Source organism: Rhinolophus sinicus, chromosome 15 (assembly GCF_057876585.1).
Source record: "Rhinolophus sinicus isolate RSI-liver-muscle chromosome 15, RSI-T2T, whole genome shotgun sequence".
NCBI classification, from domain to species: Eukaryota; Metazoa; Chordata; class Mammalia; order Chiroptera; family Rhinolophidae; genus Rhinolophus; species Rhinolophus sinicus.
In genome coordinates this window covers 72,201,803-72,225,440 of record NC_142515.1, presented here as the reverse complement: position 1 = coordinate 72,225,440, position 23,638 = coordinate 72,201,803, and the positions used below count along the sequence as shown (strand labels likewise).

Below are 23,638 nucleotides of genomic sequence, written 5' to 3'. Positions count from 1 at the left end.
CAGGTCAGCACTTCGGTTCCCTGATCTAGGGTCGACGCGCTGCTCAAAGCTCTTCCTAAGGTGCGTTTCGCATGCTCCCCACTCGGCTCTCTGGCACACTAGCTGGGTCATTACTGCTGCAGAAGTGCTGAAAGTTCCAGAACCACGCTGCTCAGACTTCCGTCGCAATCCTGTGTCTATCACTTAATGCATTGGGTGGGCCGTCACTCCGGGCCTCAGTTTCCTCACCTGTAACGCGGGGTTTAGCCGTAGCACTGGAAGGATGAAATGGGACCTGAGCTCCCTGCGCAGGTGCGGTTATCAGCAATCAGTATTTTTGTTAACGGCATCCCCCACCTCCCAGGACAAGGCCAAGGCCCGGCGGAGACCCGGAACCCGGCGAAACCCGCAGCCGCCCGCCTGCACACTCACTCGGCGCAGCCCCATTCGCGCACCTACTGTGCGCCGCCCGCGCCCCGCCCGCTCCAGGCCCCGCCCGCCCCAGGCCCCGCTCCGGCGCTCCGCCTTCCCGGGGGGCCGTAGCCAATGAGCGCACGACCCCGCATCCGGGGATCCCGGCGCGGCCGCCGCCTCCCGCGTGCACACGGCCATGGCGGAGGTGAGTGAGCGGGCCGGGGGAGCCGGCCCCCCGCCCCCGCGCGCCCGCTCCCACGCCGCGGCGACTCGGCTGCGTGGTGGCCCTGGGCGCGGAGACCTCCCGCTCCGGGGCTCCGAGGCCCGGCCCGGAACGCTTCGCCCGTTGGGGCCCGAGGAGCGCGGGGCTCCGTCGGCAGCCGCCCCCGGCCCCCCCACCCCCGGGCTGCCACATCGCGGGCTGCAGTGCGCATGTGCGGGCGCGGCGGCGCCGGCGGGGGGCGCGGAGTGGTCAAGGGAGGGGCCGGTCCGGGATGGGGGCACGCCTGCGGTTCCCCGTCAGTCCCCGCCGGGCCCCGTCGGTCTCCCGCCCGCCCCCCTGCCCGGCTCCGGCCTTGGCCAACTTTGCGGGGTGCGCTTCTGAACGCGCGGTCACAGCGCCGCGCTCGCCCTACCGGGACCCCGCGTGGGACCCAGCGCCGCAGCCCGCTCTCGAGCCCGCACAATGCCGGGCTCCGCGGAATTGCCATCGCTGCAGATCGCGGGCGATGTTGGACCCCGGCACGGCGCTGCGTTGCGGCTTCCTCAGGGCAGGCGGAGTCAGACCATCCTGTCCCGGCGGCTCAGAGTCACTTCTCGGAGCTGCCTCTCTGTCCTGAAGCACGCCCGGGACCGCTCTCCCGAAATCCTTGGGGCCGGATACATTTTGGAATTCAGAATTTTTCTGATTTGAGCAGCTGTGGGGTTTGGATCTGTGATGCTTGATCAAACTCACTTGGGACCTGGGATAAAGAACGACACCTCATAATTTCTTGTCGGGTCAAACCCGGGATGAAAAACTTTAAGTTTGGGAGTTTTCTTGACTTTGGAATGTTGGGTAGAGCAGTGCGGACCTGCTCTCACCTTCTAGGGCTTTAGTGAGGATGGGATGCAATAATGCATCTGCTAGGGGCCCAGTCAATGTGACTCTTAGTGCATGATAGTTTAGTCTGGGGACGCACAAGTTAAGGCCGCTGCCAATCAGCTCCACAGACCCCGCCGGTAATCCTCATCACATGGGTGGGGCTACCAAGGCCACCCAGTGAGGCACAGCCAGTTTTCAGGATATGGTGCATGTCATGGTGCAATGTTGAGTGTTTATGTCTTCGCAGAACAGGGGTAGGTGTGGAGAGCAGGAGTGGTTTTTCTCTCCCACTAGTGATGTTCTCAGGGGCGGCAGCAGGCCCTTATGCCAGAGAAGGTGTGGGCATCTGGGTGCAAGGCCAGACCTCACCAGCGAGCTCCTGTCTTGTGCTGGGTGCCTGGATCCAAAGGGTCCTTTCTGAGGGGCATTTAGGGAAACTGAGGCCTCATGGGGGGCAGTGGCTGGCCTTGCAGGTGGGAGGCAAAAGCAAGGTCTCCCAATGGCCCAGCCAGGGGCATGGTGGTGGAGTGTGTATGTGCACTCTTGGCTCCGGGGCATGGGTGTCATTCTTTCTGGGCACCAGGTGTCCTGGCCTGGCAGGTAGCTGTGTGTCACAGATAGAAAGGTCAGACTCCCCAGCCAGCCTCCACTGAGAGCTGTTGGGATTGGCTATTGACTCTGCCTTGCCCAAGGCTGAGCCCCTGGAACCTTCCCGCAGCCAGGTTCCCAGGGTGCTCTGTTACCTGTTGACAATATAGGGTGGTGCCCTCTTGAGTGAATTTGAGTGGTGTCCTTGGAGAAAGCCTATGTGTGAGGTCCCCTACCTGCCTGGCTCTGTGGGAGGTCTTGAGGATCTGGCCATGAGCAGAAACCCAACAGTGCCTGTCTTAAAGGGCCTTCAAGGCTGGTGGGGAAAGGACCAACAAGTGTTCAAATGTCAGACGTGTTGAGCCACGGCTGGCCTCTGCCCAGGAGACCCCTTGTGGCTATCGTGCCTCTTATTCTGTGTGACCTTGGGCAGGTTGCTGAGCCTCTCATAGTTGTGGTTTCATCTCTGAACAGGGACGAGCCAAGAGGTTGCACAGGATCTGGGATTGGGGGGCTTGCTGAACAGAGAAGCTGAACCTTATAAAGTCAGATACTCAGCTGTTGGACCGATGAAAATGGCGATTTGTTACCTAGCAGTGAGCCTTTGATCAGGGTCAGCTGCCTTCTATTATTGTTGCCAAAATGGCTAAGAGCAGCTTGAGAGGAGACTGGCATTTTGCGTTGTTTTCCTCACAGAAGCCTAAGTGCCCAATTGTTTGTGCTGAAAATCCTGAAGCTCTCCTTATCCTTCGGATGCAGTGCATCTCCTCTCTGTGACCCCACCCAGTGGTGTGGTCCATGTCACCCACGCCAGTCCCCTGGGCTCCTTCATTGGAGGGACTCGGCTAGCACCATGCTGCCCCAGTGCCCACAGGCCCCATCTGGAGATGCCCGGAGGCCTTGGTGACCCCAGTTATGCAGGTCCCCCCACCCCGTTTTCTCTCCCAGTTACTGTATGCATCCACTTGTTTGTTCTCTGTGTCCCCAACTACACTGGTAACTTGTGGGTGGAGACTGGTTTCTGGATTGACTGTCTGGCCTGGCCCAGAGGAAGCTCAGTGGGTGCTGGTCAGGTGGCACTCGGAAGCTGGGGCGGCCAAGACCTGAGTGCCTCTGCTGGTGTGGGAGGGGGTTTCAAACCCACAGTCCTTTCATTGTCATCTTCGTGGTTCTGAGGGTGCATTGAGCTTGGCCAGGCCGTTTGTACCTGGGGTCAGTCATACAGTTGCAGTTGGTTGGTGGTTGGGGCTGGAGGAAAGCTTCCTCGCTTACGTGTGGCTGCTGGTGCTGCCTGCTGGCTGGGACACCTCCACACGGCCTCTGTGTAGCTTGGGCTTCCTCACAGCATGGTAGCCAGGTTCTAGCAGTGACTGTCCCTAAAGACACCAGACGGAACCTGGTCTGGGAAGTCACATAGAATCCCTCCCACCACCGACATAGGCCAGCCAGATATGCAGGGAAGGGGCGCAGAGCCCCAGCGTTGAAGGGAGACATGGCAGCATCACACGGAGAAGAGCTGTGGGGTGGGACACATGGCCGCACCGCTTTGGAAAATGGAGTCTGTAGCAGTGTCCTTGGGGCTGAAACCTGGTAGGTGATGAGTGGCAGATGGATGCCGCCCTGGGAGGAGGTTCTGTGCCTGAGGCATCTAGGCCCCGAGACAGGACAGGCAGTCTTTCTGCTGATGTGTTCGTACCTCCTCCAGCAGGATCTGTGGACAATAGGCTCTGGCTCTGTGGCTCCTCTTATTTGGGACCCAGTCCCTGGAAAGCTGGTTCTCTCCGCCCCTCTCCTCCTTTGCCTCCTCTTCCTCCTGCTCCCTGTTTTTACTCCCCTTTTTTGGTCTTCCATGCCGGCACATGGAGCTGCGGCTGCTGGAAACATCAGTTTTCTGAACTGGGGCACATGCGGCTCACCGGGTTCCAGTGTCGAGGGTGGGCCACACCTGGAAGTCTATAAAGTCTGTTCCTCAGTAAATTCTAAGGGGCTTGGCGTCCCCTGGAAACGGACTTGGGGATCTGAGGCCCCTGGGAGAGGGTTCCTCCCCGCTGTGTCTCTCTGCTCCTGTGTCAGATGGCAGGTCACATGGCCCAAGTGCTCAGACCTTCCTGGGGCAGAGTGACCCTCCCTTGTTCTCACTGCCTCTTCTGGTTCCCCCTCAGTGAGGGCTCTTGGTGGCAGGACAAAGGAAGTCGGCCCTGGCCGAGGACAAAGGGAGTCCAGAGAGGCTGGCGTACCAACAGTCAGGAGGGTCATGGTGGTTTCAGAGGACTTTTAATGTGCTAATACCACAGCCGTGCCCTGTGTGTGGCCCTGCAGGGTGGCCTGTGGGCGGATGGCAACCTGCTGTTTTCTGGGAGGTGAGGCCACAGGCTCCACCCGAGCACTGGGTGAGACGCCCCACACCTGCGGGTCTGTGAAGGGCTTCTGAGTCACGGCCTGAGTGTGCATTTCTAGTGGTACCACTCGCTCGCTGTGTGAGCTTAGGTAAGTGACTTGACCTCTCTGAGCTTCCATTCTGTCCTCTTACGAAGAGATTGATTATACAGCCTCTTGGTTTTCTTGAGGACCCAGTAAGGAAATCAGCTTGCAAATTCTTACTAAACTTTTTCTCTACATTTTTAAATTTTATTTTACTAGATACTCTAGTCTCTTTCTTTCTTTTTTTTTTTTTTGGCAAACATGTTTACTAATGTATAATTCACATACCCTATGATTTACTTGTTTTAATGTGCACAGTCCAGTGGTTTTAGTATACGGGGTCTGACAATTAAGTTCGTGAACTCATCCTAGAAAAAGTGCTACATACCTCATTGCTGAATATCACTACAGTCACCTTCGAAGTACTCCCCTTGGGAAGCTATGCACTGATGCCAGCGCCTAGTCCACCCTTCAAAGCAATTTTGGAACTCTTCCTGGAATGGCCTTCAGAGCTGTCGTCATATTACCCTTGATGTCCTGAATGTCATCAAAATGTCTTCCTTTCAGTATTTCCTTTATTTTCGGGTAAAGAAAGAAGTCATTGGGGGCCAGATCAAGTGAGTAGGGAGGGTGTTCTAATACAGTGATTTGTTTACTGGCTAAGTGAGATCCTTTGGGACCATTTTTGCACACAGCTTTCTAATGCCTAGATTTTCAGTTAAGATTTTCCTGTTTCTCTATTGATGTTTACTTAGTCTGCTGTGCTTCTCACAGTCAGCCAACGATTTTGATGCATAGCTCGACGAATTTTTGCAATGTTTTCATCTGTTCTGCTTGTTACTGGCCACCCTGGCCTCTCTTCATCAGTGATGCGTTCTCTCTCCTCAGAAAAACATTTAATCCATTTGTACACTGCCGTTTTCTTCATGGCATTATCCCCTAAACTTGGAGTAACATGTCCCTGATTTCACTTCCACTCTTGCCAAGTTTAACAAGAAATTTTTTTTTAAATTAAATTTATTGGTGTGACAATTGTTAGTAAAATTACATAGATTTCAGGTGTACAATTCTGTATTACATCATCTATAAATCCCATTGTGTGTTCATCACCCAGAGTCAGTTCTCCTTCCATCACCATATATTCAATCCCCCTTACCCTCATCTCCCACCCCCCACCCCCCACTCCCCCTTACCCTCTGGCAACCACCAAACCATTGTCTGTGTCTATGAGTTTCTGTTTCTCATTTGTTTTTTAACAAGAAATTTAATGTTTGTTTGTTGCTTTAATTCAAGCTCAGACACTTGCGACAGCACACAAAAACATGCAACAACAGTAACGAACGCCACTTAGCAAGACACCGCCACATGTCAACACGAACACAGCTGTGAGACACTGATATACCAAGGTTATGAGACCTTCCCGAGCTGTTTGTGCAGTGCTGCCAATGTAAGCGCAAGGTGGCAAGTTCTTGGACGTAATTGTCAGACCTCATATTCAGAGTTGTGCAGCCATCACCGGTTGATTTTATATTTTCATCACCCCAAAAGAAACTCTGCTCTCTTGGTTGTCACCTTCATCCATTCCCAGCTCCTGACCATCACTAACCTATGTCCTGTCTGTGGATGTGCCTGTTCTGGACATTTCCCATAAGTGGAATCACACACTGTCTGGCTTGTCTCATGAGCACTGTGTGTTCAAGGTCCGTCCATGTTGTGGTGAGTGTCAGCGCCTCCCTCCTTTTCACAGCGGAGTGACACTCCAGTGTTTTGTGTGGCTTGTCTGTTCACCAGTTCTGGACATTAGGGTTCTTTACACCTTTGGTTGTTGTGAATAATTGTGCGGTGAACATGTGTGTGCGCGAGTTTTCAGTATAGACCTTCGTTTTCTTTTCTCTGGGTATTGCGAGGAGGAGAGGCCTGCCTTGTGCCCTCAGCCCTCCTAGGTTCTCACGTGCGCGGGGCCCAGTGATCTAGATGAAAGGTAGTCTGTGAGCACATGCGACGTGCAGCACACGTTACGGGAGGACTCGGTGACGTGAGCCTTGGATGAGGGTGTGGGCTCCGGTGGCATCTGAACAAGAGAACAGTAAATCTTAGAGAGTGACAACAGAGGAAAAGGACTGTGTTCTAAGGGCTGCAACTTGTGGGAAGGTAAATACATGGGGGAACCGGTGGGAGACCAGGCGTCAGTGAGGTCTGTGTGCAGACTCCTAGTGCCAGTGTGTCACCAGCGATACGTAAGGGGGCTCCCTTCCTGGTTTTGGGGGCAACCTCATGGGAGTCTGCTCTGCTGGCAGGCACATGGGGGAGCGGAGAGCTCATCCTGTGTCTGCTTTTCTCTGTTGCCTTCAGCTCAAAATACTCCTTATGCCAGCGCAGCATATTATGGGGTAGCACACTCTGACCCCCTGCGGTATATACCTAGCAGTGATTGTGCTAGGTTACACTGCTAACTTTGGGAGGGTCTGCTGACCTTTTCAAAGTTGCTGCTAGGTTTGATGTTCCTGCCTGGAGCCACTGCATTTTTCCTGACACTTCCGTCTTTGGTTGGAACCGGCCAGTGGCTGTGGAGTGGGAGCTCACTGTGGCTTTGATTTTCTTTCCCTTGAAGTTGAGCATTTTGTCACTTGCTTATTGGCCACTTGTGCGTCTCTGGAGAAATGTCTACTCAGGCCCTTTGCCATATTTCCACTGGGTTATCTTGCTAATGTGTTGTAAGAATTCTTTGTGTTTTCTAGATGCAAGTTCTTTTTCAGCTAGATGATTTGCAAATGTGTTTTCTCATTTTTGGAGTTATCTTTTCACTGTTTTGATAATGCCCTTTGAAGCACAGAAGGTTTTCTGTTTTGGCTACGTCCAGTTTATCTGTTTTCTCTTGTTGCTTGTGCTTTTGGTGTCTTATCTCAGAGACCACTGCCCAGTCCAAGGTTACAGAGATTTATCCCGGTGTTTTCTCCTAAGATTTTTATAGTTTTAGCTCTTATATTTAAGGTCTCTGATCTATTTTGAGTTCATTTTTGTATAGGGTGTGAGGTAGGCGTTCAACTTTATTCTTCTGCATGTGGAGATTCAGTTGTCCCAGCACCATTGCTGAAAAGACTATTCTTTTCCCACTGAGTTGTTTCGTCAACCTTTGTCAAAATTCAGTTGGTTGTAAGTGTGTGGGTTTGTTTCTGGATTTTCAGTTCTGTTCCTTTAATTTAAATGACCAGACTCATGTCAGCACCACACTGTTTTGCTTACTGTATCTTTGTAGTAATTTTGAAATCAGGACGTGTTCTTCTCTTTCAAGATTGCTTTGGCTATTCTGGGTGCCTTGAGTTTTCCTGTGACTTGTGAAATGTCAGTGTCTGCACAGAACTTTCTCCTGGGCACTGCATCCAGTCTGTAGACAAGCTTGGGAGTACTGACGCCTTAACAATCACGCTTCAGAGCCACAGATAGAGGACGTCGTTCTGCGTTTCAGATCTTTAATTTCTTTCACCGTGTTTTGCACTTTGTAGAGTGTACGTTTTGAACTTCTTTTGCTAAATTTATTCCTAAGTATTTCATTCTTTTGATGCTATTGTAAATGGAGTTGTTTTCTTAATTTCCTTTTTGGCTTGTTAATTACTAGTGTGTAGGAATAAAAGTGATTTGTGTATGTTGCTTTTGTTATGTGCTACTTTGCTGAGTTCACTTATTAGTTCCATTGTTTAGTGGATTCTTTGGCATCTTCTGTGTCCAAGATTATGTCATCTGCAAAAAGAAAACGCTTCACTTCCTCCTTTCCAGTTTGGATCCCTTTATTCCATTTTCTTGCCCTGACTAGAACCTCCAGTGCTCCACTGAGCAGCTGTGGCGAGAGTGGGTATCCTGCCGTGTCACCATTAAGGGGTGTTGGTAGATGCCTTTATGAGTGAGTTCCAGTCTATTCCTAGTCTGTTGGCCTTTTTAAAAAATTGGAAGTTTTGTTTATATACCACAAAATATACCCATTTAAAGTATTTAACTCACTTTATAGTATGTTCACAAAGTTTCGAAACCGTCACCTCATTTTAGATCTAGAACTTTTACATCACCCCAAAAACAAATCCTGTCCTCATTAGCAGGCACCCCTACCCCTCCTTTCCAGCCCCCTCCCCAGCCCCCGACAACCACGAACCCACGTCCTGTCTGTGGATGTGCCTGTTTGGACATTTCACATACATAGAATCACACACTGTGTGTCCGGCTTCTCATGAGCCCCATGTGTTCAAGGTCCATCCACGCTGTGGCGAGTGTCAGCGCCTCCCTCCTTTTCACGGCCGAGTGACACCCCATGTGTGGGGGTGGGCCATGCTGTGTGTCTCCGTTCCTCCGTGGATGGACACGTGGGCTGTTTCCACCCTTGGGCCGTTGTGAATCATGCCATGAACATGTGTGTTTGGTGTGGATGTGGGTTGTGTGTTTTCAGTTCTGCTGGATATGAACCTAGGAGTAGAATTAAGTGCTGGGTCATTTGGTAACTCTGTACTTTTGGAAGAATTGCCAGGTTGCCCCAAAGTGGCTATTTGCCTTTTGAAGACTAAATTCCTGGAGGCTGCGACCCTTGTGAAATGGGCGTGGTCAGTGACTGCCGGCTGTGTATGTGCAGAAGGGCTGTGTGTGGGCCTGGGTCACCTGGTCCCTGTGTCCTGGGTGTGTGATAAGTGTTTCTGGCTACAGGTGGGGCCAGGCCCATTGCTGTCCTGGTGAGTGCTGTTCCCACTTGGAGATGGGGACACAGGTTCCAGAGCTACTGTGTCAGCCCCGCGTGTCTGCACCCCCCTGTGCTTGATTCAGGGGCAGGGGCGTTGCTTCTAGCAGCTGCATGCCTGCGCCCGCTCTTGGTGCTCCCTTCTTAGCCCTCAGGGGCAGCTCACGTTAACCCCACCCCCAAGCCCATGGAAGCCAGACCCCTGGGCCCCTGGGAGCTGTCGGAGGGCTGTGGCTGGCTGAGCTGACCCTGCCTTCTTCCTTTGCAGGCCTCCTCGCTGGAGAGGCAGAGCCCCCGCGTGGCCACCTGCCTCACTCACAGCCTGTGCCCTGGGGAGCCTGGATCGCCAACGACAGCAGGTGCTCCTTTGTCCCCACCTTCGTCCTGCCCAGGTCGCCAGGGCCATTGCAGCTGTGAGAGACAGACCGCGCGCTGACCCTAAGGTCCAGGGATGGGGTGGACACAGTCACACAGTCGCCAGGACGACTGCCCGTTCTGTAGCCATGCAGGGCAGACCAGGAAGGGCCAAAGCCCCTCCGTCCTGGGTGTCCTGCCTGGCTGACAGAAAAACAGGTCCTGGGTGAGCTCCTGCCCCAAGCTGGCCACTTGCCCTTCCCACCCAGTCCCTGCTGTGTGCTTTGGACCTATGTGGAGTGCCAGCCTTGGCCTTCGTGGCCCTGGCTTGGGGTGAGACCTGGCTATTTGTTAGTCCCGTTCATGGAGACAACACATCCTGCCTGGCTCTGTGGGGAAAAACCCAAATCTGGTCACATCCACCACCCGTTCGGTGGTGCCCATGACGCTGCTATGGCCCTGCTGAGGGAGACGAAGGGATGGGCATTTGTTGGGCCTACTGTGTGCCACCCATTGGCTCTCCCTGCACTGTGCCCCACTGTGACTCACGGAGAGGGGTGTTCAGCGTCAGCCCTACATTTTCCAGAGCCGAGGGCCTTGCTCCAGTCCTGTGGGGACTGTGGGACCAGGTGTGGTCCTTTTGTGCTCTTCCCACACTGACTCAGCCGGCGTTTTTCTCGTGCGTGTCACCCAGGAAAGCATGTCCCTGAAGCCTCAGAATACTGTGCAGTTAGCAGGGGTGCTCCTGCCAGGCGTCCTTCTGTTGGGAGACTGACAACGCTGAGCACCAGTGCACACACAGCCCCGTGTGCACACGTGTGTCCACGTTATAACCTTCCACACAGCTGCGTGCACACACGTGTGCACTACACACATGGCCACACACTGGTGGCAGCTGGGCCACTGTCGCTTCCTCTACCCCAGCTGTCTGCAGTCTCAGTGCAGTGACGAGGACAGGCAGGGTGAGGCGCTCACGCAGCTGGTGTCCTTCCACAGGGGTGTCCGTGGGCTCCGCAGAGCAGCAGTTCAGCCTCGCAGACATCCTGTCGCAGAACTACGGCCTCCAGGGGGAGTGTGAGGAGGCTCTGAGGCCCCCTGAGCAGCTGCACAAGGACGTGGTCTCCCAGGTATGTGGGCCTGGAGCGCTGCTGGGCGAGCGTCATGGTTTCCCCATTTGGCTAAACTGGTCCACATGCTGCAGACTCTGCAGTGATAAGTCCTGCTTGCATATCTGTGTGCTGGGAGCTGAGGTCACAAGGGACAGGACAGACCTGGCCCTGCCTTCCAGAGGCTCTAGGGAGGTGGACCAGTGGGGTGGCTGGACACTGAGCCTGCCATTCTCAGACTGGCTTCAGATCCCCCTATGCTCGTAATAGTTATTGAGGCCCTTGAGCAGCTTTGTTGATGTAGTAAACCCCATTGTTAGTAGAGATAATGTATTTTTGTGAAAATGAAAAAATAACTTTTCCAACACAAAAACAGTTAGGGAGGAATGGAATCGTGTTACATTTATGTAGCCCCGAATGCAGAAGCAGCTAGGAGAGTGTATCTGCAGTGAGCGGCCATGGGCCTGTGACACGCTCTTCTGGTTGAACTGCATGTGGCTTTAATACAGCTCTGTTCCTGGAAAACGCAGGGTATCCAACGGCCTTGTCACATAATCATGGTTGTTTGATGAGGGACCAAAGTTCAGCAACTGGTTGTTTTGAAAAGGGTGATCACATGTGTCCAGCGAGCCTCCTGCACTTGGTTAGGTCACCCTCCACTCTTCTTGAACTTGGCATGGACCTTCACCTGGGTGTGATCTTGTCACCTGTGCACTGATGACATGTTTGCAAAACCATGGTTCCCTGACGTGTAGCTCCACATGTCGACAGAGTTCACAATCTAAGATTTAAACATACACATTTGTTTCAACTATGCACCACTGCGGGGCTTAAACTCCAGACATGCATTTTCTCACAGTTCTGGGGCTAGAAGTCTCAGACCAAGGTCTGCAGGGCTGTTTGTGGGGTGGCTTCCTCCCAGCGTGCAGACACTCATTTCTCCCTGGGTCGTCAAATAGAGGAGAGAGAGCCCCCCATTGGAGCAGGACCCCATCCTTATGACCTCCTTTAAGTTTTTCCATAAAGGCCCATCTCCAAATACAATCATGTTGGGGACTAGGGATTCAATACATGAATTTTGGGGGGACACAAACATTTAGTTCATAATAGTATCAACACTGATCTTATCAGATGCCTTGTAAGTATTGAGAATTTTTTTTTAAGGACTAATCACAGGGCATTTATTTAGCTTGGTGCCATGTATCACTTGCTATCAATTTTGTCTTCTAACCAAATCAGATGTCCTCTCTTAAAAAAAAACACCAAAACACAAAAAACGGATGACCGGTTGGCTCAGTTGGTTAGAGCGTGGTGCTGATAACACCAAGGTTGCTGGTTCGATCCCCACGTGGGCCACTGTGAGCTGCGCTCTCCTTAAAGAAAAAAACTAAAATTAAAGAAGTTCAACATGAATTTAAAACTTTTCAAAACTGCCCTAAACCCAAAGCAGATGTTTATTAACTAAATACCTAGATCTAGATTTTCTTCAGATATAATTAAAAGCTGATTAAGAAAAAGAAAGAATACACTATCTAAAGTCAAAGCAGGAACACTTGCCATTTCGTGTCACCTTACCAGAGGCTGTGGCAATCTGTCAAGTTCATGTTGTCAGATTCACGTTTTCCAAAATTAGAATTTTTTGCTTAAAAGCTCAAGTTTCCCTCTTAACAGCAGCCAGGCAGTTGTTTCCTCTGAAGTAGCAGCCTGCTGGGGTCCTGTCGAACTATTGACTGGAGGATGGAGGACGGGTGTGGGGTGGGGTGGAGGGGCATTCTCTCAAGTAAAGATGGGGCTGAGCGATGAGGGCAGCTCGCTTCCCTCACCAGTGCCTCACGTTGGGGTGTGGCAGGCACTTCCTACGTGCTTCCCATTTCCTCACACAGAAAATTAAAATGACGTCTGGTCAGGGTGAGGTTTGGTAAAATCAGTGCTCTTACACAGGATGTTCAGTGAAGCTGGCGTCTTTGGGTGGCAGTCAGGAGTGGTGAGAAACAGATTTGAAAACAGTACTGGGAGGAAGGTGATGATACTTCTAGTCTCTTCTTTCCAGTAACGGAATGTTTTATTTCGGTTTCTTGTTGTGTTGCATTGGCTCGAAGTGTCAAAATAGTGTAAGTAGCTATGGTGCTCTTGAGCTTGCCTTCCTGTTCCGAGTTTGGTGGGCTTGCTCTGGCCGTGCACTGCTGACCAGCAAGGGCTGACAGCGTCTGTTACACTGACGGGGCATCCATCTCTGTGCTTCGTACTGTGAGGGCTTTGTAAAATTGGAGGTGGACACTGGATGTCACCAGATGCCTTTTCTGCATTTAATCAGATGATCATGGCTTCACCCCTGGTTTATTGGTGTCCTGAGCAGGGATGCTTTTCTGGGCAGCACAGTGTGGCCCTTCAAGGCTGGTGACCTTGGGCACACAGCTGATCTCTCTGGGCTCTGGCGTCTCATCTGCACTTCTCCTGGGTGTTGTATGGGAGTCCTTGGGTGACAGACTGGGCCTGGGGTCTGGCTGGGGTAAGTGGCTGTGAATGTGACAAACTGGTTCTGGTTCTGGTGGCTGATGGGACTCGGACACGAGGAGGGGGAACTGACGCCCAGAGCAGGCCCTCCTGACAAAGTGCTGTCCCCCTCAGAGCAGTGACATGCCCCTTGATGAGCTGCTTGCCCTCTACGGCTATGAGGCGTCAGACCCCATCTCAGAGCGTGAGAGTGAGGGCAGTGATGCCACGGCCCGCCTCCCAGACATGACTCTGGACAAGGTGAGGGTCCCCCTGGAACTGGTGGGAGGGCTCAGGGAGGGCAGACAAAGGCCTGGAGAAGCAAAAGTGCTGTCAGGACCTGAGGCCTGGACGGCTTAGAGGGCCCTGTCTTCCCGTTCCTGACTCTTGGTGCAGCCGGCTGTAGTCACCTGCCCAGGCTGGGATGGACAGACCCTGACAACCGGCCAAGGGGGAGCAGAGTAGAGACTGGCCTGGAGAAGCGCAGCTGGGAGGGAGGCAAGCCAGTGAGGCCCCAACCCTCTGGTCCTGACCAGGTCGGGGCAGTGTCAGGAGGGCAGGCCTTAGTACTGAAGTGAAACCAAAAGTGCAAGTGGAGAAAAAGCAGTGAGGGGCTCTGACTATCCCCAGCCATGCATCGGCTATGTCCCTTTCCAGGCCGTAGGGCTGTGGGCTTGGGAACGACCTCAGAGCTGGTGCCCTGCCCTTGTGCCTGGTCCCGTCTGCAAAGTGGGAGCACAGACCCATGTGAGCCTGCAGTGCTCCCAGAGGGAAAATCCTCTAGAAATCAGTGCCGTGGCTGCTATTGTTGTTAGTGTTATCTTAAGACTGTGAAGGCAAACTGCAAAATGTTCTCTACTTTCTTGTTAAAAGGAACAAATAGCGAAGGATTTGCTTTCAGGGGAAGAAGAGGAAGACACACAGTCCTCAGCCGATGACCTCACCCCATCCGTGACCTCACATGAAGCCTCTGACCTCTTCCCTAAGCAGAGTGGACGTAGGTGTCTGCCTGCTGTTCCCCCTGGGCTGAGCAAGGCTCTGATGGTGCACACAGAGGGGCCCTGCGCTGCTGGGGGCAGGGAGCTCAGGCACAGATGGGTAGTGCCACTGGGGTGCCCAGTTCTCGGCCTGAGCTCCTCTGGGGTTCCCATCTCCCTGGCTTGTGAGCTGAGACTGAGTGGCTTTGGTTTCCATGAGGAGGGACTGTGTTGGTTCCTGCAGCCAAAAGCATGTCCGATTCAGGGGCAGTGCCCTCAGAAGGTCGTCCTCCCCAGGAGGCCTGGCAGTGTGAGATTTAGCAAGTCCCGCTCCTGTGCGCATGCGCTGTGCTTCTGTCATCTGGCCGGGCCTGGGATGCTCCTCTTACCTGGAGAAGCATGGCATGGGGGTCAGGTGGATGGAGAGTGGGTGGAGGCTATAGCAGTGGAGACCACCGCGAGGGGCCACTAGCCTGGGGGGCCACCTAGTGCCACGATGTGGCCCACCTGCTCCCCTATTCCCAAAGACCACTTCCTGACTGGCACAGACAAAGAGCTGGGCTCTTCCACCTCATCCGACACCGAGGAGGACCCTCTACCTTCCAACAAATGTAAGAAGGTGCGTGGCTCTCGCCCTGTGGCGCCCTCGTCGTGGGCCTCTGCCTGTTCTGGGGCAGGGGTGGGCACATGGCTTCTGAGGGCTGGGCTGGGACTTGAGCCTGTGCTCTGTGACGTCTGTTGGCCCAGCAGTGTGGCCCCAAGGTCCTTCCTGCACACCTGGGTCCTCAGGCCCCACCTCCTACCCTGCCACATGACTAGCTGCACTGGACAGACGGACAAATAGAAGGGGATGCAGGGTCGCCCGCACACCCAGCCTCTGCCTTCTGCTCTCAGACCACAGGATTTGGCATCTGCGGGCAGATTGCAGGTTGACTCAGCCCTGGGCTCTGGGCTCAGAACCACACTCCACCTACCCTGACTCCCCTGGGCCTCTGCCTTTGTAGGAGATCATGGTTGGGCCCCAGTTCCAAGCCGACCTCAGCAACCTGCACTTGAGCCGCCATGGTGAGAAGAGTAAGTGGGGCCCGGGTGGTGGGCGAGGAAAGATGAAAACGCTGCTCCAGCCAGGAAGGAAGTTGCTTCACGTCCGGCCTGAGCGAGTGCCCAGACCTCAGAGGGAACCTGAGGGGACCAGTCCGGTCACGTGCTCGCCCTGCACCACCACCTGTAGGACGGCCAAGGCTGGGCCGGAGGAAGCCGGAGATTCGGCCCCCTGGCCAGGGCCTCGCACTTGTCCTCTAGGCACATGCTGTTCCCCACTCAGCCCTCAGGTCTCTGCCTTACCTTGTCCCTGTCTTGTCCCAGAGCCCTCCCGGTACCCCATCCTGGACTTGATCTGTCTGTCGATCACACTCCAGAGTATAGTGGCCTCTGTTGTTCTGAGACAGGAATTGTCTCCTCATTTGTAGGTGAAGAGAACAGGATGGGGGTCACCTACCTATTGACTTGTCCTGTGTATCTTGCCCCAAAGCTCTGCTGGCCTTGGGCTGGCACCCTTGACTCAGGAGACTACCCAGATGGTTCAGCAGCCAGGATTCGGGGGCAAAGGGGGAACAGAAGGGAGACAGGGATGCTCAGCAAGGAGAGCAAGGCCTCCTGGGGCCAGAGGCTGCGCACAGGTGGGGTGAGGTAGGCTGCTTGGGTAAGGACACGGGACAGGAAGGTGACTGAAGCCAACCACACAGGGGCACCTCTCCTGAGACCGCAGTGCACACCGCTCAGCTAACCTTTGGGCCAGTGCCCGCGTGCAGTCAGTCCCCCTGCAGGCAGCCGTGCTTTGTCCTGTGGAGATGTTAACACCGTGACATTAAGTCCACGCGTGTGGTCCCTTGTGTTGTGGCATGACTGTCCTCAGTCATGTCTCAGTGGACACACTTGCTCCTGGAGAGGTGGCTCGGAGGCGCCTGGTGGCCTCCGTTAGGGGTCCCACCAGCAGCACGCAGGAAGTCCAGTAGCTCTCCTCTCTGCAGCACTTGACAATGTCCTTCCTGTTGATTTTAGCCGTTTCAGTGGGTGTGAGTTTTGTCTGTTGCCTGGTGGTTTTCATTTGCATTTCTCTGATGAATAATATGTCTGTGGTCCACTTGGGTATCTCCTATGAGGTGCCTTCTCGAGGCCTGTCCCCACGTTCTGATTTGTGGGGCCCTCCTGTGTTCCTTATACAAGTCCTGTGTGGGCGCTGTGCATTGCACGTTTCCTCCCTAAGTCTAGCTCTTCGATCTGTACTTGAACCCACTGTGTGTGTGGGCTGTGATCTTAACTTACAGTTGGAGGTGAGCGTCTAGGTCTCTGCTGCTCGGCACCACACACTGGAGGGCATTGTTGCCCCTCCGAGTCGCAGGGGTGCCTGTCAGACAACAAGTGTCGGTGGTGTGAGCGCCGTTTCTGGGCCTGGGCTCCACTGTTCTCTCTGGTCTGACCTGTGTCGTGCCTATGCCGAGGCGCATGTTCAGCCCCTGTGACACTGTCTGCTGTTGTACTTTGTGTCTGTCCTTGCCAGGCTTCAGGTCAGGGTGATGCCATGCTCACCAAGGGTTCTGGGAAGTGCCTTTCTCTAACAAAATCAGAAAATTTGTGTGAGGTTGTTACTGTTTCTTCTTCAGATGTTTGGAAGTGTGCCTCAGTAAAGCTTTCTTTTAGTTTCTTTTTTGTGGGTTTATTTTAGTTTTATTTTTGTGGAAGATTTTTAATTATGAATTCAACATATTTAATATAGTTCAGTCTGGAGCTTCCATTTCTTTTTTGATACATTCTTGAGGGGTTTATCACATTAATAAATTAATTTTATTGTAAAAAAGATCATGATATTCTCTTATCTCTTAATGTCTATTTAATCTATAGTGATGTCTCCTTTTTAAGTTCCGATGTTGCTATTTTGCATTTTTGTCCTTTTTATTCCCTATTGATCAGCCTTGTTAGGGGTTTGTTACTTTACAAGGAGCTAACTTTCTGCTTATTGATTTCTCTCTGTTGTCTGATTGCTATTTGATTGATTTTTACTTTTATCTATATTATTTTCTGCCTAGTTTACTTCATTTTAGTTTGTCATTCTGTAGTTCACATTGTGATAACTTCTCTGACCCAGGGGTTGCTTAGAAGCATTCTGTTTGATCTCCAAACGTTGGGGATTTCCTGGTTATCCTGCAGTCACCGATTTCCAGTTGAATTCCTGAGAGCATGCTCCGTGATCTCAGGCCTTTGAAATGAGTTGAGCCTTGTTTTATGGCCAGTATTTAGTCTATTTTGGTGAATGCTCCTTTCTGTCTTTTCCTATTTGGAAGTGCATTTTCTGTAAATGGCATATTTTGGGATCTAATTTTTTACCCAGCCTGATAGTCTTTTGCCTTTTAATAGAGAGTGTTTAATCCAGTTAAGTTTTGGACTATTTTTCATGTAATTGTGAAAATGGTTGGGATTAGGTCACCATCTTCCATGTGTTTTCTACTTGTTCCATCTGCTCTTTGGTCCTTTAGTTTTTTTCTTCTTTTTGATTAATCAAATAGTTTTATTCTATTTTTTCTTCCTCTTTGGCTGATTTCAGCCAAAGTCCACTTCTTATCCTTCCTTAATGCATCTGCCCTCCACCGCTGCCATGGGGCAGGGCTCCTCTCCTCTGAGCAAAGCACACTTGTATGTGGCTTGTGTGGTGCTGCGCTTAGTAGTTGTGGCCTAAATGGGGCCACCTGGGACCCAGGCCTCACTGCTGCCGTCAAGTCCGGGCTCTTCACACTGCTCCCTTGGGACTCTTTTTTTCAAGGCTTGCAAAAACTGTGCAGCCTCCTTTCCAAAGGCCATGCTCAGAAATCCTCCTCTGCCTCAGATTCCCTGGCTGGGAAGTGCCTGGCTGGCTTTCCACAGCTTCCCGTCCTTCCTCATTATTCTGACCACCCTAGGCCTGGTGACCTCTGGGCCTAGAGGGGTGCGGAGGGGGTGGGCCCAGCCCATAAGAACTAGACACACAAACCAGCACCTGTCTTCTGGAGGTTCTGTGATGGCGGGCCTGGTGTGTGTGTGTGGTGGGTCAGTGTGTGCTTCTTGAGGTGTGAACCATATGCCTGCAACTGACCCTGGCCCTCCTTTTGCACACAGTCTATGAGAATGAAGACCAGCTGCTCTGGGACCCCACCATCCTCCCTGAGAGAGAGGTGGAGGAGTTCCTGTACCGGGCAGTCAAGCGGAGATGGCACGAGATGGCTGGGTCTCAGCTCCCGGAGGGAGAAATGGTGAAAGACAGTGAGCAGGTAGGCAGTGCACTGGGGGAGTTGGGGGAGGGGTGAATGTCCTCGGGGTCCCCGCCCGATGGTGGTGTGAATGCTCCCGATATCCCTACTGCAATGGTATAAACACCCCCAATGTCCCACCCCGATGGTGCAAACACCCCCAGTGTCCCCTCCCCAATGGTGTGAATGCCCCCCAATTACCCCCCTGCCCTGATGGTGTAAATGCCCCAATGTCCCCACCCTGATGGTGTGAACCCCCCCCCCCGCCCCCGTGAATGCCCCAATATCCCTGCCCTGGTGGTGTGAACTCCGCAACGTCTGCCCCCGATGATGTGAATGCCTCAGATATTTCTGGTCCGATAGTGTGAAGACCCCGATATTCCCACCCCAATGGTGGGGTGAATGCCCCCACTGTTGCTCAGTGGTGAGCAGGTGGGAAGAGGTTCTCGCTCCCCTAGGCGCTGTATGAGCTGGTAAAATGCAGTTTCAATGTGGAGGAGGCCCTACGGAGGTTGCGGTTCAACGTGAAGGTGATCCGAGGTGAGCATGCGCCACACCTGCCCTACCCTTTGCCTGCTGCCCTGGTCTGAACACTGCTGATACCACTGCCCCCTCCTGGTGGCAGATGGGCTCTGTGCTTGGAGTGAGGAGGAGTGCAGGAACTTTGAGCATGGCTTCCGAGTTCACGGGAAGAACTTCCACCTGATCCAGGCAAACAAGGTGAGGACACTGCCAGCCTGGCTCCCACCGGGCTGCACCAGGGGCTCGTTGGGACTAGGAGGGGCTCGGGAGCCTGGGCACATAGCACCCTCCACCCCATAGCATGAGGTCGGGACTCCCCTTACCGGCCTCCTGCAGACTCTCGCAAGCCAAGGGCTGAAGCCCTGGTTCCCACCTTGCTGCATGCCTGGTGTCATCTTATTCTGGTCTCTGCCAAACCACGTTCTGTCCCCAAAAGCAAGCTCCAATTATAGGAGAGAATGTGCCTAGAGGTGAATTTTAATACTTGTGTTTGTCCCTCACCCACTGCTGCGGTCATTGGCACCGCCTTGCCGTCTCCCTGGAGCAGAATCTGTAGGCTCAGTGCCCAGTGTCGATGCTGAAGCACTGATTCCTAGCCTGGACCCACCCTCAGCCCCAGCTGTGTGGACCAAGGGTCTCCTTGTTCGATCAAACCAAAGAAACAGGTCCTTCCTGACACATGTGGCAAACACCCATGACCAGAGGGGCTGCCAAGTGCCAGGTCCCGCCCTCCCCTAGCCCTGAGTCCCCCTGTCCTCTCCTACCCTGAGTCCCCCCGTCGTCCCATGGCCCTGAGTCCCCCCATCCTCTCCTACCCTGAGTCCCCCTGCCCTCCCCTAGCCTTGAGTCCCCTGTCGTCCTAGCTCTTGGGCCCTCTCCCTGCGCCTCTGGCTGCATGTGTCTTCAGCCTGAATTTCCCTGTCTGTCACCCCGCGGTGCCCCCTTCTCACCCTTTCTCCAGTGGTGTCCTGCAAACAGCCCTGGCCCCTTCCTGTTGCAGTGGCGACAAGGCTTATGGAGAAGCAGGGCCTGCTGGAACTTTGCCCATGTTCAGGGCTCAGTGTCCCTTCCTGGGAGGTGGTCAGTGAGGCGTCTGTGGGCCGGTGTAGGGACAGGACTTGCTCAGCTGATTGTACCCAGTGTCGCCCCAGGCAGTGCTGGATACTCTCGTTGGGTCAGCATCGGCTGGCCTGACGTGGCAGCCCAGGCTGCTGCTGTCTTCAAAATCTCCCATACATTATTTCCACACGCCCGCCCCGGTTGCCATGCACTGTAAGTGTGCACCACGCTGGCCCCGGGAAGCTGCGATTCTCTCTCCCAGTCTAAGGGGACGATGTGTGTGTGCCTGGTCCCTGGGTCCCAGGCCTCCCAGGCTCTGGTGTCTGTCCCCACCCTGGGGCTAGCCTGGGTTCTCACCTTGTAGCTGCAGCACAGCCGCAGCTTGGTGGCGGCCCCTCCAATGTGGGAAGATGCCCCAAATCACAAGAGGTTTCGCCAGGTGGCATCCAAGTCCATGCAGATGTCAGTCTCTAGGGTGTTGCCCTGTCTTTCTGGGTACTTGCATACGTGATCTGAGTACGTGATCTGAGTACGTGATCACGAAGCCCCAGTGAGTCCTTTAATGGTGTCTCGTGTGCTCACAGACAGCTCTCCCTCGGGTATTGGTGATGCTCCATGGGAGAAGTGGGCGGAGCCAGGTCCCCCGCCGTCCTCTCTGGGTGGGGGCTCTGTCCCTGGTATCTGCATGAGGGCTCGTTGTTTCCCCTTGCTGGGCCTGTGACAAGCAGGGGATGAGGTAGATGCTGCCATCTATGGGAGCTTGTGGACCAAAAGTGAAGGAGAATGGGGTCCCAGGCCAGCAGGCGGCGGGACTCTGAGATGGGGGTGCCATCGTACTCAGGACGAAGGGAGGAGCCCCAGTCTGGGGTGGCCTATGAGCCTCAGATGGGGGTGGAGGTGAATGCAGAGGGCTGGGCCCAGGCGACTGACACGTGTTCTCCATCAGGTGCGCACAAGGTCCGTGAGTGAGTGTGTGGAGTATTACTACCTGTGGAAGAAGTCCGAGCGCTACGACTACTTCTCCCAGCAGACCCGGCTGGGCCGCAGGAAGTACGGCCCATCAGGACCCACGTATGAGCTGCGAGCTCCCAGCAGTACCAGGGGTCGGGGGGACTGGGAGTTCTGGGGAGTGCCTCCCACCTCAAGCAGCTATCCCTCTGCAACCCCCCATGGCGCCCTCTTTCTACAGGGATGTGGACCAGGACCTGGACGGCAGTGACCCCGATGGCCCCAGCCATCCCCGCTCCTTGCAGCCCCTGCCCCCTGCCACTGATGTCCTGGGCCTGGAGCAGGACCCCCTGACACAGATGCACATAGGTGAGAATGTGGGGGCTCCTTAGCCCCAGCAGCCACGTGGGAAATCCGGGGGTGTTGGAGCCCTCTCCAGCGTCCTGGGCCCAGTGCCACAAGGAAGCAAGACAAGGCCTGGCTTGTGACTTCAATTTCTGAAGTGACCACAGATAGAAGGACAAGGACCTTTGCCTTCTGGGTCTGTTGGACTCGGGTTTAGATTGATTGTCCCCTGATTCCAGAACCTGGTTGGTTTCTTGGTTTGCCTGGAAGTGCGTCCACATCTGCCCATCTGGAGTTGCCTGTCATGCACTGTGCGCTGAACTCCACAAACCCTGCTTTCAGCCTGACTTTGTAGCGTTTGTTTGTTCTTTTGAATGTCTTGTGTTCCATTCTGTTTGAAAAGCGGGAGTCACAGTCTCCCAAGGCTGGGCCTTAGCCCTGGCACACAGATTCCTGGAAGTGGCTTATTCTGTGTTCATATGTATTGTGTGTGTCAGTGAAGAGGGCCCATCAGCTTTGCTGGGCCTCTCCTGAAGGCAGTGTGACCTTGAGCCGGTGCACCTTAGTGGGACCTGGCCTCACTGGTACTCTCTCCCACAGAGCCACCAGGAGTGGACGGCACGGCCGGCAGTCGTGCAGAGCCCCAGGAGGGCTCCAGTGGCCTCCCGTCCTCAGAGCTAGGACCCCATCTGTTCCAGCGGCCGGACACGCACCTGGCTGTGCCCCAGCCCCGGTGGCCCCCATCGCTGGCCGAGCCAGCCTCCTGCCCCTCAGCTGCAGCTGCCCCGGAGCCCGGCACCGGCCCAAGACTTGCTGTGGACCTGGCCCTGCCCGCTGAGCTGCCCCTCGTCCCCAGCCAGGAGGATTTGGACGGGGAGCCCAAGGAGGCCATGGCCCCCGCACAGGTGTCCCTGTCGGTCACTGAGTTTGGACTCATCGGGATTGGGGACGTGAATCCTTTCCTGGCTGCCCGCCCAGCGTGCCCGGCTCCTGGGCTGCACGCGGAGCCCCTGTCACAGTGAGTGTGGCCCCCAGCCTGGGCCCCAGCCTCAGGCCACTGCGGACAGCGGGAGGGTCTGCCCCGTGCCCGAGGGTGGTGTGGCCAGTGGAGCAGGCTGTCTGTTTCTTTAGTTTCATTCTCTATTTTTAATTTGGCTTATTTATTTTTTTGACTAGGTAATACATTCATATGGTTCAAAATCCAAAAGGTACAAACGGGGCCAGTGGCAGTCCCCTCCCACCCTGCCTCCATGCTCCCTAGGCACACGTGACGACACGGTCTGCTGGGGGCGGCGAGGTCGGGAGCTGTGTGGCCTGTGGGACTGGCTCACACTCTCTCGGTCTCTCTCGGTTCTCCCACTGCAGCTGTAATGTGATGACCTGTTGATCCCTGGCCACATTTGGGCACGAGTGGCCCAGACTGGACTTGGGGCCACTGTGGGGCCTGCCCGTCAGTCTTCCCGACCCTTCTTCTCGTGGGCCTCGGGCCATGCCGTCTGCTTCAGAATACTCCAAGGACTGGGGTGAGCGGTGGCCGGGCTGTTGGCCCTGCCCCTCCCCACACAGACTGGCACCACCACCTGCACCATGGGACCTGGGCAGCTGGGTGCAGAGCCTGGCCCCACCCAGCCAGCAGAGGCGAGGAAAGGTGTCCCTGCCCATTGGGGAGAGGGGGTGAGGCAGGACGCCACCTGCACCAGCAGCCTTGCCCAGGGCGCCCTCAGCACTCTGCTGGGCTCCGTCTCCTGCACCTGGCAGGACCACGGGCTGCCCCAGCCCAGGGTGGTGGGCAGCTGCTCCTGGTGCCAAACTCCATGGGGCACACAGCCATATACCTCGGCGTTGGCCCCGCCCCCCCTGGCCTCGCCCGCTGTCCACTTCAGGAAAAGCCGCACTTTATGCCCTCCTGCCCCTCCAGCTCCGCCCGAGGCCCCTCAGCAGCCTCAGGCGTGTGTTCTGGGACACAGGTGACTGACACTCCCTTGGTACAAGGCCCATTGCCTGCAGTGCCCAGGGGCTGGGTTCCAGCCCATTCTCCTGACCCTGCGGGTGCATTTCTGTTGAAGCCCCCAGCAAGATGGGTCGGGGTCCTAGTCCTTCTCCACCCCAGCCTCCCTTGTTTTATTTATGTTTCTGTTTACAAATTGGAGTGGGGTCCTCCAGGGGGGCAGGGCAGCACTCCCTGCTCCTGGGTGTCACCAGGAGAGTTTTGGCTTGAGCCCATCTAGAGTGGGACTCGACCTCCCCTGTCACCCCACCAAGGACCACACTGTGAAGTGATAACTGCCTTGAACCCCTTGCTGTTTTATTTATTAAACTTGATTTGAAGCCCCTTGGGTGCCTTGTGGTGG

The 23,638-nt window shown here is 54.5% G+C and overlaps 1 protein-coding gene across 4 annotated transcripts; it reads left to right on the top strand.

Moving 5' to 3' along the window:
- Positions 1-509: 509 nt before the first annotated feature.
- Positions 510-23,619, top strand: MIER2 (MIER family member 2). 4 transcript variants are annotated; one of them, XM_074337340.2, is made up of 15 exons: positions 513-598; positions 9,472-9,562; positions 10,554-10,684; positions 13,292-13,417; positions 14,030-14,153; positions 14,661-14,752; positions 15,138-15,207; positions 18,283-18,434; positions 18,872-18,953; positions 19,039-19,133; positions 20,941-21,065; positions 21,184-21,311; positions 21,888-22,305; positions 22,464-22,495; positions 22,653-23,619. In XM_074337340.2, the coding sequence occupies exons 1-14, from the start codon at positions 590-592 to the stop codon at positions 22,465-22,467; spliced, it is 1,647 nt and encodes a 548-aa protein (XP_074193441.1). In that variant the 5' UTR covers positions 513-589; the 3' UTR covers positions 22,468-22,495; positions 22,653-23,619. The 4 variants fall into 4 exon arrangements, with proteins under 4 accessions (XP_074193443.1, XP_074193442.1, XP_074193441.1 ...); XM_074337342.2 differs by lacking the exon at positions 22,464-22,495 and having other exon boundaries at positions 510-598; positions 20,941-21,044; XM_074337341.2 differs by lacking the exon at positions 22,464-22,495 and having other exon boundaries at positions 512-598; positions 14,682-14,752.
- Positions 23,620-23,638: the final 19 nt, after the last annotated feature.

Excerpts from the sequence above, each read along its gene's own strand:
- MIER2 (XM_074337339.2), top strand. Across the intron at positions 13,418-14,029 it reads CAGACATGACTCTGGACAAG|GAACAAATAGCGAAGGATTT; the intron begins GTGAGGGTCCCC and ends TCTTGTTAAAAG. Across the intron at positions 15,208-18,282 it reads GAGCCGCCATGGTGAGAAGA|TCTATGAGAATGAAGACCAG; the intron begins GTAAGTGGGGCC and ends TTTTGCACACAG.